Source organism: Callospermophilus lateralis, chromosome 14 (genome assembly GCF_048772815.1).
Source record: "Callospermophilus lateralis isolate mCalLat2 chromosome 14, mCalLat2.hap1, whole genome shotgun sequence".
NCBI classification, from domain to species: domain Eukaryota; kingdom Metazoa; phylum Chordata; class Mammalia; order Rodentia; family Sciuridae; genus Callospermophilus; species Callospermophilus lateralis.
In genome coordinates, this window is record NC_135318.1 from 22,052,048 (window position 1) to 22,064,720 (window position 12,673).

General features: G+C 53.6%; 1 protein-coding gene across 1 annotated transcript in view; it reads right to left on the reverse strand.

Moving 5' to 3' along the window:
• Alk (ALK receptor tyrosine kinase) overlaps positions 1-12,673 on the reverse strand; it is a 642,117-nt gene that overhangs the window by 17,043 nt on the left and 612,401 nt on the right. Inside the window, exons 17-23 of the mRNA XM_076832815.2 lie at positions 12,127-12,225; positions 11,483-11,635; positions 10,500-10,604; positions 8,247-8,433; positions 7,124-7,214; positions 6,951-7,015; positions 5,192-5,321 (exon numbers count right to left, since the gene is read on the reverse strand). Of these exons, the coding sequence (XP_076688930.1) occupies positions 5,192-5,321; positions 6,951-7,015; positions 7,124-7,214; positions 8,247-8,433; positions 10,500-10,604; positions 11,483-11,635; positions 12,127-12,225 (830 nt within the window). The remainder of the gene's footprint in view (positions 1-5,191; positions 5,322-6,950; positions 7,016-7,123; positions 7,215-8,246; positions 8,434-10,499; positions 10,605-11,482; positions 11,636-12,126; positions 12,226-12,673) is intronic.

Genomic DNA, 12,673 nt, shown 5'->3' on the forward strand with positions numbered 1-12,673 from the left:
TGAATGCTCAAGGGTAGGACAAAAACCGTGCTCTTTAGTTCTGAGGAACCCAGAGGGAAGTCACCTACCAGATAGTAGTAGTGTCACCCAGGTCTGCCTGAAGAGGCTGTCTTTGCCCTGGTCAGGCCTCCCAGGGCTCCACACAGCTGTGGCTTGGGTCTGGAGGAGGCAGGAGAGGGTCCTGCTTCTCTAGGCTCTGATTCATGGGGCAGACAACGTAGGAGAGCAGATCCCCTGCTGCTGCCTTGCATGCAAGTCTGTGGAGAAGCTCCCCTTTGATGCAATGTGGTTTGTAGAGAAGGCTAGCTCCATATTAAAGGTGAGGATGCCAAGGGCTCAGAGAGGTTAAGTGATCACTCCAGGGCACAGAGCATTAAAGTAGAACCCAAACTTCCCAGAGCTGGGCTTTAAGAATCTGAGTTGGGGGCAGCAGGATGTAAGTAGTTAAAATTGAGCTTCTTAAAAAAGACCGCTGAAGGATGGATAGAGTATATGTGAATACAGAGCACGAAACCTTGAGCATAGACTACAACACCACACATAAACACAGAACAACACAGAGCAGCGGTCAGTCAAGCTGACCTGGGCTTCACCCCCCTGTTATCCCTTGGTAGCCATAAGATCTGGGGCCCTTTGCTCAGCCTATTTCTGAAAGGTTCCCCATCTCTGACAAGGCCTGGTGCTGTGGATTGCCAGGAGGGCCACCCAGAGGCACAGAGGGACTCCTCATGGGGCCTGCGGTTCTCTAGGTGGCAGCGGGGAGGCTCAGGAGCCCCTCCAGGGTCTGGCCCCTCCAGGGTCTTCACTGGGGCCTGACGTTGGGGCACTTTGCCAGGGCTCCCGGCCTTCCCCTGCTCAGAGCAATGACCTGCCTCACTAAGCACCGGGCACAGCGACCTGTGGGGAGGTGTGCGTGTGTGTGGTTTGTGCATACATATGGGTGTGCTGCACATGTTCTGGGTGTGCGTGTGTGTGGTTTGTGCATACATATGGGTGTGCTGCACATGTTCTGGGTGTGGTGTGCATGGGGGGACGGGGTGACATGTGACACTGTGGCAAAACCAACCCCTACACTAGCAGTGTGGAGCAAAGCCAGCCGGTGTACCTGGTGCCACTGGTGTTCGGCTGGGACAGAGGAGTGGGAATCAGGATTTTACCCGCATCTGCCTGTGGATGGTGGCACTTCTTTGGCCACCAGATGGTCTTCTCACAGGACACCTGTGGACAGACGCTGTGGGGCTCAGTGAGGATCTGGTCTGGGATTTCCCAAAGGAGGATTGTGAGTCAGAATTGGAAGATGAAATAGACATGGGAATCCCTGGCCGGGTAGGTGTCTTGGTGACATGAATGATCAGTCTTTATGTTGTGGCTTTGAAAGTCTTTTGGACCCCAGAAGTCTTGGGTGTGTGAGTGTGTAGCTCTGTAGGGCACCGGTATTCCTTTGAGGAACACCATCTAGGCGGATAGCCCTCTTTTCTAGGTGAAGAAGCAGGACCTGGTTTCTTCGGTGTCACAGGAGGGGCTTCTCCTAAAAGATAACATATACTAATAAAAGATACACAAATATTAGTATCTCTCCTCCCTTTTTTTGGGGGCGGGTATCTGAGGACTGACCCCAGGGCCTTGGGCAGTGCTAGGTGAGCACTCCACCACGGAGCCACACCTCCAGCCTCTCCCATTTTACTACTTAAATGGAGGATCACAAGACTGGGGAAGGAAGTCTACCAAGTGAAAACAGAATGGGGTATATTTTAAAATTGGCCCATATAAAGATGAATGGAGGAGACAAAATCAGCCAAGAATGTAGACAGGGAACCCCAAAGATACAAAGCAAGTTTTAAAACCGATGAGAAATTTGTGCTCCTGGGCCCTCATGATTCCTGCCTCCTGATAGGAACTGACTTTTCCTCGGCACCGGAGGACCTGGCTTGCTTGGAGCCAGCATTGATATTGTCCAAGCCAGACCCAAAGATTTAAACCTGAGCATGGTTCCTATCAGAAGTTCTCACCCCCCGACAGTAGGACCCAAGAAGTCAGCTGTGCACTGAGTGACTTGTATGGAGCCATTACCTGTAAGTGTTACCACAATCCCCAAAGATTCAGACCCCATTGTGGTCGACAACCTACATCTTCAATAAGGAGATTCACTGGGGCTGGGTTGCATAGCACAGGCCGGAATCCCAGTGACTCGGGAGGCTGAGGCAGAATTGCAAGTTCAAGGCCATTCTGGGCAACTTAAAATAAAACATAAAAAAAGGGGCTGGGGGTGTAGCTCAGTGGTTTAGTAACCCTGGGTTCAATCCCTGCTGGTATATATTTAAAAAAAAATCACTAACTTTCTCTTGGCTTTTGTCATCACAGAATCAATGGATACTAAAAGACAGTTATTACCTGTACCTGGCAAACAGTAAAGCCTCAATAAATATTTGCTGAATAAATATTAGTTCTGCAAAAAGTTTTTTGACATTAAATAGAAACCTTTGTTCTTGGAGAGGTGGGGACATAGGTTCAAGCAACGTTTTCATCTGTACTGTTAATTTCATTTCCATGGCAGACATGGCTGGTCTGTCCATCATTTTTGTACATCTGTCACTCCATGTCTACACTTGTATCTGAGGTCAGAGCCCCTTCGACCATTTCTAAGGGCCTCTGATCCTGATATAAGTTCTATGGAACTGCAGAGCCCCGGGGCCAGTGCCCTTGTCTGAGTCTGCCCTCAAGCTTGGTCCCCGCACACAGAGATCACCCCCACCCCACCAGCAGGGTCTCAGAGTGAGTCATACAAGTGAATCCTGTGGAATTCAGGGCTTCAAGCCAGTCAGTTCAAGTGCAGCTCCACCCACCCCCTCTCTAGGGAATGTGTTTCTCTGCCCCAATGTCCCCTGGCCACCTTGCTTCTGTGGAGGATGTACTGGTATTAGCTCCTTCTGCCCCCTAGAAATGATGTTCCTTTCTCCCCTAATGCTCATGTTTCTAAGTTGCCACTTGCAGTCCCTTGGGAGCCTAACAAATCCCCTGACCCCTTGGGGAAAGGGTTGTCACAAACATACTAGCCCAGACTGCTTGGGAGGGCTGAACTGCAGCAGGTGAAGCCTGATGCATTATAATGCACCGATAATAACAAAGCAATGGGTTTGGTGACCCTGAGAAACTGCTCTCTCAAGAGTGGAGTCATCCCTCACGGGCATCATCCGGGCAGTGCCTGCTGCTAGAGGTTGGAACTGGGCAGCGGGTCCCTGCTCTGACCTGCCTGAGGGTAGTGCTCTGGGGGGTGGCCAGAGGGGATCTCTGTCTTTCCTTGCTGGTGCTTTGTTCTTTGGGGCATGTTTAAATGTTTAAATCCTAAACCATCCTTATCCTCCGAGGAGAGAGCCAGCTTTGTTTGTAGGAGATAGAAAAGCCCCTCTCCGTAGTCCTGCCCCTTCCACCCCGAGGTCCTCAGTCTTGAGAAGTGATGGGTTCCCAGCCTCCCCCTCCAAGGGGGTCTCTCCCCTCTCTGTGCTTTCTTAATCTCAGTCACATCCACTAGAAAAAGCAGACCTGGGCCTCTTCCCAAAGTGTGATGCCACTCGTCCCCATGAGACCTCTGCAGCAGCCCTGTTGAGAATCTCAGGGCGTGAGGACTGAGGGCTCTGTCTGGCTGGGTGGCAGTGGCAAGCCAGAGAAGCTGGCACCTTGGCAGAGACCCCAGATGGCTGGCAGGGTTGCCTCTCACGGCTTCCCAGAGGACCATTCAGATAAACAGCATGGGGGGCTGGAGAGAGAGAGCCCCGAGCCCGGAGTCCCAGCCCTGAGCTCTCGTTCCAGCTTTTCTACTTCCTGGGTGGCCTTGGAAGTCAACAACCTCTCTGGGGTACAGTGTTCTCATCTGTAAGACGGGGGTGAGACCTGTGCTATCCCCTTCACGGGGTGGAAGCCGTGATGAAGACGGTCACGCTGAGGAGGGCTCCTAGGAGATGGGTTGGTCCTCCCCACCCCCTCTTTCTCCTGCATGGACCCCATCTTTTCCAGGACGAAGATTGGATCCTTCTTGGATGCCCCATGGGTCCCCCAGGGGCCTGTAGAGACAGTACCCAGGTTCCCAAGGCAGAAGTATTTAAAATCGAACCTGATGGGATGTGAAGCACTGTGACCCCCAGGGTTTCTGCCACCACTTTAAGTCCCTGTGTGCCACAGTCTGGCTGGGCACAAATCACGAGCCACTTGAGCAGGAACAAACTTTATTTCTGAACTCTACCAGCACACTCCACACACGTTCCCCGGAACTCTCGAAGGCCACCCACGCGGCTCCTCCAGGAACCAACCGGAAATCCCACCTCCGGCACTTCCCCAACCAATGCGAACTCTCCAGGAATCCCCGCAAGAACTCCAAAGTAGGCAAGAACTCCAAAGTAGCATGAGAACTCCAAAGTAGCAGGCCTAGGCAGAGTAAAGTTCTAATATACAATTGAATCAATCCAGCATCATCTTAATGGCTCACCTCTCAACCAATACTATTGGCAAAATGCCAGGGGCCATTCCGACTCAGTTGTGGCTCTCAGCACCTGTGAGCCATGTGGCCACTCAGGGTCTTCTGCAGCAGTGTGGATGCCAATCTTTCTCTGCTTCCTAGACCCCTCCAGGTTCTTTATGTCCCAAGCTCTCTCCCCTTACCTGTGACATGCAGCACCTTCCTAAATATTTCAGCACTTTCTTTTTGGGTTAAAACTATTACTACAGGAGATTGGCTATTATTTTCCCTATATGAGAGTTGACGTCAGTGGGTTTGGAATAAATGGATGGGAATGGCCTGCCCCATGCCAGTCTGTTGCCTTAGTGACATAGCTGGTCCCCCTCTGATTTTGTCTTGGGGTTGATGTTCCAGCATCATAGGCCATAAGAAGGGAGACAACCTTCAAAATCCACTGCAAAGTCCTGTACAGACCATGCTTCAAGTCTGACCCCATGTGAAGGAGAGAAGAGAAGCTTGGGTAGAAGCACCCTAGAGGACAAGCAGTCTAGGGGCTCGGGCTCGGGCTCAGCCTCTGTTCCCATTCTGTCCATTGTGTCCCAGCCAGACCCTACTGTCCAAGCCCAAGGCTGACTCCCAGGGCCTCGCCCAGCATGCTGCTTCCCAGGCTGCCCACTCTTGCTCCCCCGATCCTGCTCCTCTCCTCCACTCAGCCACCAGGTGGAAGACCTTCTCACTCACCGGGCGAGGGCGCGTCTCCCGCAGGAAGGACTTGAGGTCTCCTCCTGCCATGAGCTCCAGCAGGATAAACCGTGGCAGGGCTTGAAGACTCACCCCGATACAGCGCACAATGTTCTGGTGGTTGAATTTGCTGTGGAGCACAGGGGTGCAACCAAATTTAACTGGCTGGGTCTAGGACAATCTTGAGAGAGAAGCTTTCAGCAGCCACATGGTGTAGGCACTGTCCTATAGGGGATAGCAGCAGGGTCCCCTGCAGGGAAGGGGGGAAGAAGAGGCCAGCCTGCCCGCAGTTTAGTTTGCAGGAGAGCATTTTGTTGGAGTGGGAGGACGTTGCCCAGGCCCTGGGGTGAGAATGTATGTGTGTGCTGGGGGGAGCAGGGTAGTGTCTTTCCCAGATGAACAAATCCCTGTGGAGTTCTCTAAGGAAGGTGTCAGGCAAAAGTTGAAGGAGCTGCTGGGTGCAGTGGCACACACCTGTAATCTCAGGCAGGAGGATTATAAATTCAAGGTCAGCCTGGGAAATTTAGCAAGACCCTAAGCAACTTAGCAAGATCCTGGCCCAAAAATGAATGAATAAATGAATGAATGAATGAATGAATGAATAAATAAAAGGAGAGGGTGCTGGGGAATGTGGCTTGGTGGTATCGTACCTCTGGGTTCAACCCCCAGTATAAAATAAAATAAAATAAGTCGAAGGACTGGCTTCTTAGAGGATTGTATGAGACCTGTCAGGTGACAGCATGTGAACTAGAGCCAGGGGACCATGCTGTGTCCTGTGGATTCCTCATGGGAAGGAAAGGGACTGAGTTGGGACAAGAGGCCTTGAGATTTGGTTTTCTTGCTCCCATGATCCTGGTAGGATACACAGGAAGTGGGGCTAGGGAAGTCAACATGGGTGGGGACACACGTGCACACACACACACACACACACTTGTGAGAATGGGTGACGACACTATCACCAAGAAGTGAGATTGGTTCTCCTTCCAAGTGATCTCCTACTTTTCAATAATTCAGTAAGACATGCCTTGACTGCATGTCTTCCCAGAGCTCCCAAGCCCACCAGCCCCTCCTTCTCACTGCTCTGCCTGGATTCTGGCCACCATCCATCCACCACAGGGAAGTCCCCGGCCGCCCCATCCGTCAGGATGTGTAGAGGCTTCTCCAAGCCACGGGAGGCTGTGAGCCCCCCAGCAGATCAAGTTCAAACTTCTGCCTCCTTCAGAGGAGCGGCGGCCAGAGCAGATGCCTCAGGAGCCGCGCGCTGAGATCCCAGCTGACATCCAGGCCCAGAGCCTCAGGGGGCTGAGCCCAGGGGGCTGAGACTCAGTTGTGCCATCGTGGACCCAGGGTGGGTGTTCTCCTATCACCTTAGGGGTGTGATTCCTTTATAGTAGATCCGTGAGCTGGTGGGAAAAGGGCTTTGGTTCCGGAAGAACCACTTGGGGGGAGATGGTATCTCCTACGGCCCGAACCTCTCAGGCTCTATTTCCTCAGAAGAAGCGGGGGAAATTAGAACCAACGGAGGACCCCAGGGATGCGGCGGCAGGCAGAGGCGTAGCAGTCGGATTATCAGGCCTCAGAGGTGATTTTTGAGACAACCCTGGGGCTTGTACACTCTAGGAAGAAGTATCAATAACACTAGAAAGTTGTCCTTTGGGGGCAGGGGACATGCTGGGGACCTTTCCCTTGGAGGAGTTTGGAGAAGCCTCTCGTGTGGCTGGAGGCTGGGGAGGAGGCTGGGGGCCCTCTGTGGCTTTACCTGATGATCAGGGCCTCCATGAGGAAGTCCAGTTCATCCTGTTCCGAACACACCTCCGGCAGCGTCTGGGCACAGAAGGGGAGGGTGGGAAGAGGGAGGAGGCTGTGAGCTGAGAGCTGTAGCCTGCAGAGACCACAGGCCAAGGTCAGGTCCCATAGGGAGCCACCTCTTACCTTCACAGCCACCTGCAGGGGGCTCGGGTCATTGGGCATTCCGGACACCTGGCCTTCATATACCTCCCCAAAGGCACCGTGGCCCAGACCCCTGTGCAAAGAGAAGAAAGATTTTTAAGTGGGCCACAGGACAGAGGCAGCTGGGGCCCCCAAGTCCAAGGGTCACATTTAGTGGACACACATGAGAGGCTAGGGCTGACACCCACACTCAGCCCTGGCTTCGCTCTGTGATCCTGGGCCTCTGGTCTTTACCCGAATCTGGTAAGAAGGGTTCTGCTACCGTCTGGATCTGGCTTGAGTGTGTCCCCCATTGCCAGGTACCAGAGGTTGGAAACTCACCCAGCTATCGTGATTAAAGGTGGGGCCTGTGGGAGGTGAGGAGGGTTACATAAGGTCATTAGGGTGGAGCCCCCAGGATCGAATCCTGGTAGCATTAAAGGAGAGTCCGGAGGGTACACACACTGTCCCTGTCTCGCGATGTTCAGCACTGCCTCTGCCAGTAAGAAGGACATCACCAAATGTGGCCCTAGATCTCAGACCTCCAGAACTCTGAGCCAAAATAACTCTTTGGTTTATAACTCACCCAGCCTGTGGCAATGTGTTATTGGCAATAATCCATTGCCAACGGACCAATACAGGTTTGAACCAGGGATTTATCATGATGTTCAAATGTTTATTCATTCAGTGATTGTAAAGGAGTCTCTGGTATTTTCCAGGGACACAGAGGTGAGTAAGACACGGCTCTTGCCTGGAAGAGGCTCCCATTTCCTGGGACAGTGACAGATCACTGTCACTGCTGGGGACTGTTGTAATGCATGACAGGGATGGACAGAGTGCTCAGGATGCTCAGAGGAGGGCCATTCTGCCTCATAGAGGGGTAAGGGACCAGGGGTCCTCTGGGAGAGGTGCTCAGATGGAATTTGAAGAGAACCCTGGTTCTTCCCAGGGATTCTTCCTCTCATTGCATGAACTCCATAAATACATAGGGTGTCAACAAAATCCCCTGGACATTCAGCCTTGTCTCTTTGCCGGGCTGGGAGTACCAACAGGGATGCAATGCAGAGGCCAGAGGAACCCATGGTGCTGCGATGTCATCCCCCTCCCTAGACACCCCCCAACCCACCGAATGAGGGAGATGTTTTTCCGGGGCACTTCTTTTAGGTCACTGATGGAGGAGGTCTTGCCGGCAAAGCAGTAGTTGGGGTTATAGTCGGTCATGATGGTGGAGGTGCGGAGTTTGCTGAGCTTGTACTCAGGGCTCTGCAGCTCCATCTGCATGGCTTGCAGCTCCTGGTGCTTGCGGCGGTACACTGCAGACAAAAGGAAGCCAGTTGAAATGCGGCCTGGACCAGGCGCCCTGGCCACTGAAGCCCAGCACGGGCCACCTCCTCCAGGAAGCATTCCAGGAGTTCCAGGTCCTCCCCTGAGCTCTAAACTTTTCTATCACACACACTAGCAAGATAATCATACTTATGAGAGTGTTCCTTTAATAAAACATCATTTAAAGCCCACGTGAAGCTTAAAATTGCATAAATGGAAAAGATTTTATTGGCCATACAGGGGCAGATTTATGTTAGTCTGGGTCCCAAGGTGAAATTAGATACGTTGGGATTTTATGAGAAGGGAAAGGGCGAAGGAGCTGAAGGCTGAGGGCCAGCAGACCATGCTTCAAGTCTGACCCCATGTGAAGGAGAGACGAGAAGCTTGGGCAGAAGCACCCTAGAGGACAAGTAGTCTAAGGACATTCTGGTGAAGCCCTTGGGGAGTTTTGAGGCCCAGCTGGGCCCACAGGAAAGTCCCAGGTGTCCCAGAACCGGGCTTGCCATTGCACTTCCGAGGTGCTCAGTCGCGGGGTGAGGTGGCCTCCATGGACACACAGCCTGGGTCGGGCCGTGGCTGTGGACTTGGTCAGCTGTGTGCCCCATGGCCCTAAGAACTGGCAGGTCACATGGATGGAGAAGAGCCACATGGTGAAAAGTTACTAAACTGGGGTCTGAAGACCAGTTAGGAGCTGAGTGAGGCTGACCTGGCCACTTGACCTCTCTGGACCTTGCTGTCTTTCTCTGGACAGTAATTCCCCCCTGTTTCCCAAATCCCCCGACGCCCCACCCCTAGGGTTGTCATAATGAAATGCATTCGCTATCATAAAATGGTTTCAAAGAGTTCTAAAGTGCTCTACCACATGAGTGGCGTGATTGTGTTACTGCTGTCTCTGCAGATGCTCGCTAAGGCTAACTCCGGGGAGGCAGAGAGACCGTGGATTTAGAGCAGATTCTGCTGGTTCCGCCCAGCCCCACCTCTTATTGGCTCGGGCAAGTACTGCCTGTGGTCAGCTGTGATGTGCTCAGTCCCCTCTGCCAGGAAATGCACCAGCCATGAGCATAGGATTTTTCTTTTCTTGATGGGGAAGGGAAAAAAGAGAGGCTGTGCCTTGTATGCGGAGGACAAGGAACATGAAGGGACCCCTGGGGGAACGGGAGGGTGTGGGCAGTTAAAAAGGCTGACACCAGGAGTGAGTGGAACGAGGCGGAGAGTGAAGGAGGGGTCAGACGGGGAGAGGGCAGTGCTGTCCCCTCCCCGTTTTCTTCAGGAGCAACTCAAGAGTCCCCTTGTCATATTTAGTTTTATGAAATGCTCAAATTGCTAGGCACGCAGTAAGTGTGCAAGGTGTGTTCTCTCTTATTCTCCTGTCCCTTTGAAGGATGGCACCATATGGGGACACAACATGGGCTGCCATCTCCCTGTCCGTCCACAGCCTCTCTCGCCCTGAGGGGGCAGGCCTGCGGATACTGCCAGCGGCCTTTCCCTGGCCTGTCCTCTTATCCCTGTCCATCTGCCCTGGGCATCCAGCTGCCAGCAGTAGGCTGAGCTGGATCCTGCTGAACTCTGGGGCCTCAGGTCAGCTCACCTTGGCCGAGTGGGGAAACCCCTGGAGACCAGCTTCCTGTTCCCTCTGCTTGGGTGGGAGGGCCTGGGGAGTGGGCCACACGGGGCCTGTGCCTGCCGAAGGACCTAAGAGCTGAGGGCCACGTCTGGGGGCGGAGGGAGTGCGTCAGCCCCTGCAGGGTGGCTGCTGAGGAGCACCCCTCACCACCTTGAGCAGTCAGGAGGCCACACTTGGGGCTGAGGGTAAGGCTCAGTATCTTCTTAGGGAACTGCCCCTCTGGTGGGTGGAGGGGCTGGGGGTTTCTTTTCTGGCTTGACCAGGGCTGCCTTCCTCACCACTAAGGGGGTAGCTGACTGGTGTAAAACCAGGGTGTACAGGGACTAGTGGGACAGAGTGACACCTTGGTGTCTGCTGCACGGCCTGAGACACATTCACCTCTGCCAGCCCTGCCTGCTGCGATTAGAAGCCCCAAGGCTCTGACACACTCACCAATCATGATGCCGGAGAAAGCCAGGACAAGGGCGGCCACCAGGGCAGAGGTCACAACGGAGAGGATCAGCGAGAGTGGCAGGTGAGGCTCCGGGGTAGGTGACACTGGAAGACAGGTCCCAAGGGGGCATTGACAATGGCACTGCTTCTCCTCTGAGTTGGCCTCAAGTCACAGATATCCTCCCTAGCTGGGACAAAAGCCAACTGGTGCTTTTCATCTTGTCACACCTTCTTTTTTTTTTTTTTTTGGGTGTGGGGGGACCACTGGTACAACGCAGGCACATCCTGGATTTACAGGCCAACTGTAGCTTTTGGGTGGAGGTAAACTTGAACAGGAATGAGCATCAAATTCTGGGTGTTAGTCCAAAACATCCACTGTCCCAGTGTAGGAGGAAGAGGAAGGAGAAAGGGAAGTGGATGCAGAAGAGATTTGAGGACCTGAGGGGACGCTACCCTCGGTAAGTCCCAACAGTAGGCACCCCTCAGTGTCACCCTCAGGCCCAGGACACGTCCAGGAGGGTCCCAGGCTCCCCCTGATGGCCAGCCCACACCGAGGCATCTGGCCCTATAGAGGTCACAACTCTGGAGGGGCGATGGCACCTGGAACACATGCAGGTGAGGGACAGCAGGGGAGGACGGGGCACACATTGAATCTGTATGATCAAAACAAACAGAATATTTAACCTGGAGATGGTTGAAAGGAAAAAGAAGTCCTGTCTTCACACCCACACCTGAAAGCTGGGGTGAGGTGAACAAGGAAGACCCCTTGGTGGAGATGTCCCAAATGAGGGATGAAACTAGATGACTTTAAGACTCCTTCAGGGGCTACAGCCCATCTTTCCGGGAAGGTCCCCCTGCTGGTCGCCCCAGCACTGGCAGTGGAGGGACTGGGTGCTTACAGAATTGAGTCGGTGTGTCCCCAAACCATGGAAAGCAAGTGCTCAAGGTCCAGTTCCCTTCCCCCGTCCATCCTGTCCCCTTACCAATGCAGGAGACGCCGTCATCAGCCAGCACTGTCCCATGGTCACAGAAGCAGATGACCTTGTGGCTCTCGGGGTCCATGTGACATTCGTCTACCTCACAGTGACTGCAGTTTAGGTAATGCTTAATATTCACTTCCCCGTGGCCCTCCATCACTGGTGACAAGGGGGGAGGGTCAGATTGGGCTGAGCCTGTGAAGACCCCCCGGCTCCCCGTTTCCTGCCTTTGCACTTTATCTCCAGCTGCTCACTGTGGGGTCTCTGGTCCCTGTTCCCAGGTCCCCCTGCCATTGGAAGCACATCTCTGTGTAGGGAAGCTTCCCCACACATCTGATGAGTCATCTCAGACAGAGGATGTGAGCATTTTGCGTGTTGATGGGAAATTCCACACACAGGGCCCTTAGGTGGGCAGGTACCCGTGTGCCGGCTACTGCTGCATTTCTAGGACCAGCCAGCCTGGTAATATTGTGCCTCTGTGTCCATGTTAAATCCTGACTTCCAGAAAACTCAGCGAGATGAGCCTAGGAAGACCTGCCTGCAAGGGACCCACAATTGTGTCTTTGCATCCTGGACATGTGTCAGGAACCTTGTGGTTTTAGCTTGGTGGGACAACTGGCCCCAGGAAATTTGCACCTGGCAGAGGGTACCTTTTAAAGCTGGGGTGTATAAGATGCCCAGTGGACTGATAAAAGAAACCCCATCTTCCCCATCCATTTCAGGGTCATTGTTTGAGGCCGCATTGCCACCTGTGGCAAACCAGAAAAGAGTTGAACACAGAGAGGTGGGCGCCAAAATCTCAACACACATGCGCATCAGCGGGGCATGCAGCTCTGGCCAAAGCCTGGGATCATGGGAGGCCTCAGGGGCAGGGGAGGTGGGGAGGGAAGGGAGGTTCAGGTCACAGAGGCTGTGCTTGGGACTTGGCTCAGTAGATGCTGGGTGTCTGGGCCACTTTCTCCTCCAGGTTGGGGCCAACTCTACAGGGGAGTCTACCACTCTGCTGAGGCCCCACCAGGAAGCCATTGGTGGAGCAAGAGTCCGAAATACTTGAGTCTTTCCAGGCTGGTTGGGGCCTCTTTCAGGGCCAACCAGGACGACAGCACTGAGGTGGGGACTTGCTCTCCAGTCCCATGGGTCAGGGCTGGGGCATGGGGGGAGCTGAGCCCCTGTGCCTTCAGGCTCCTGTCCCTCCTT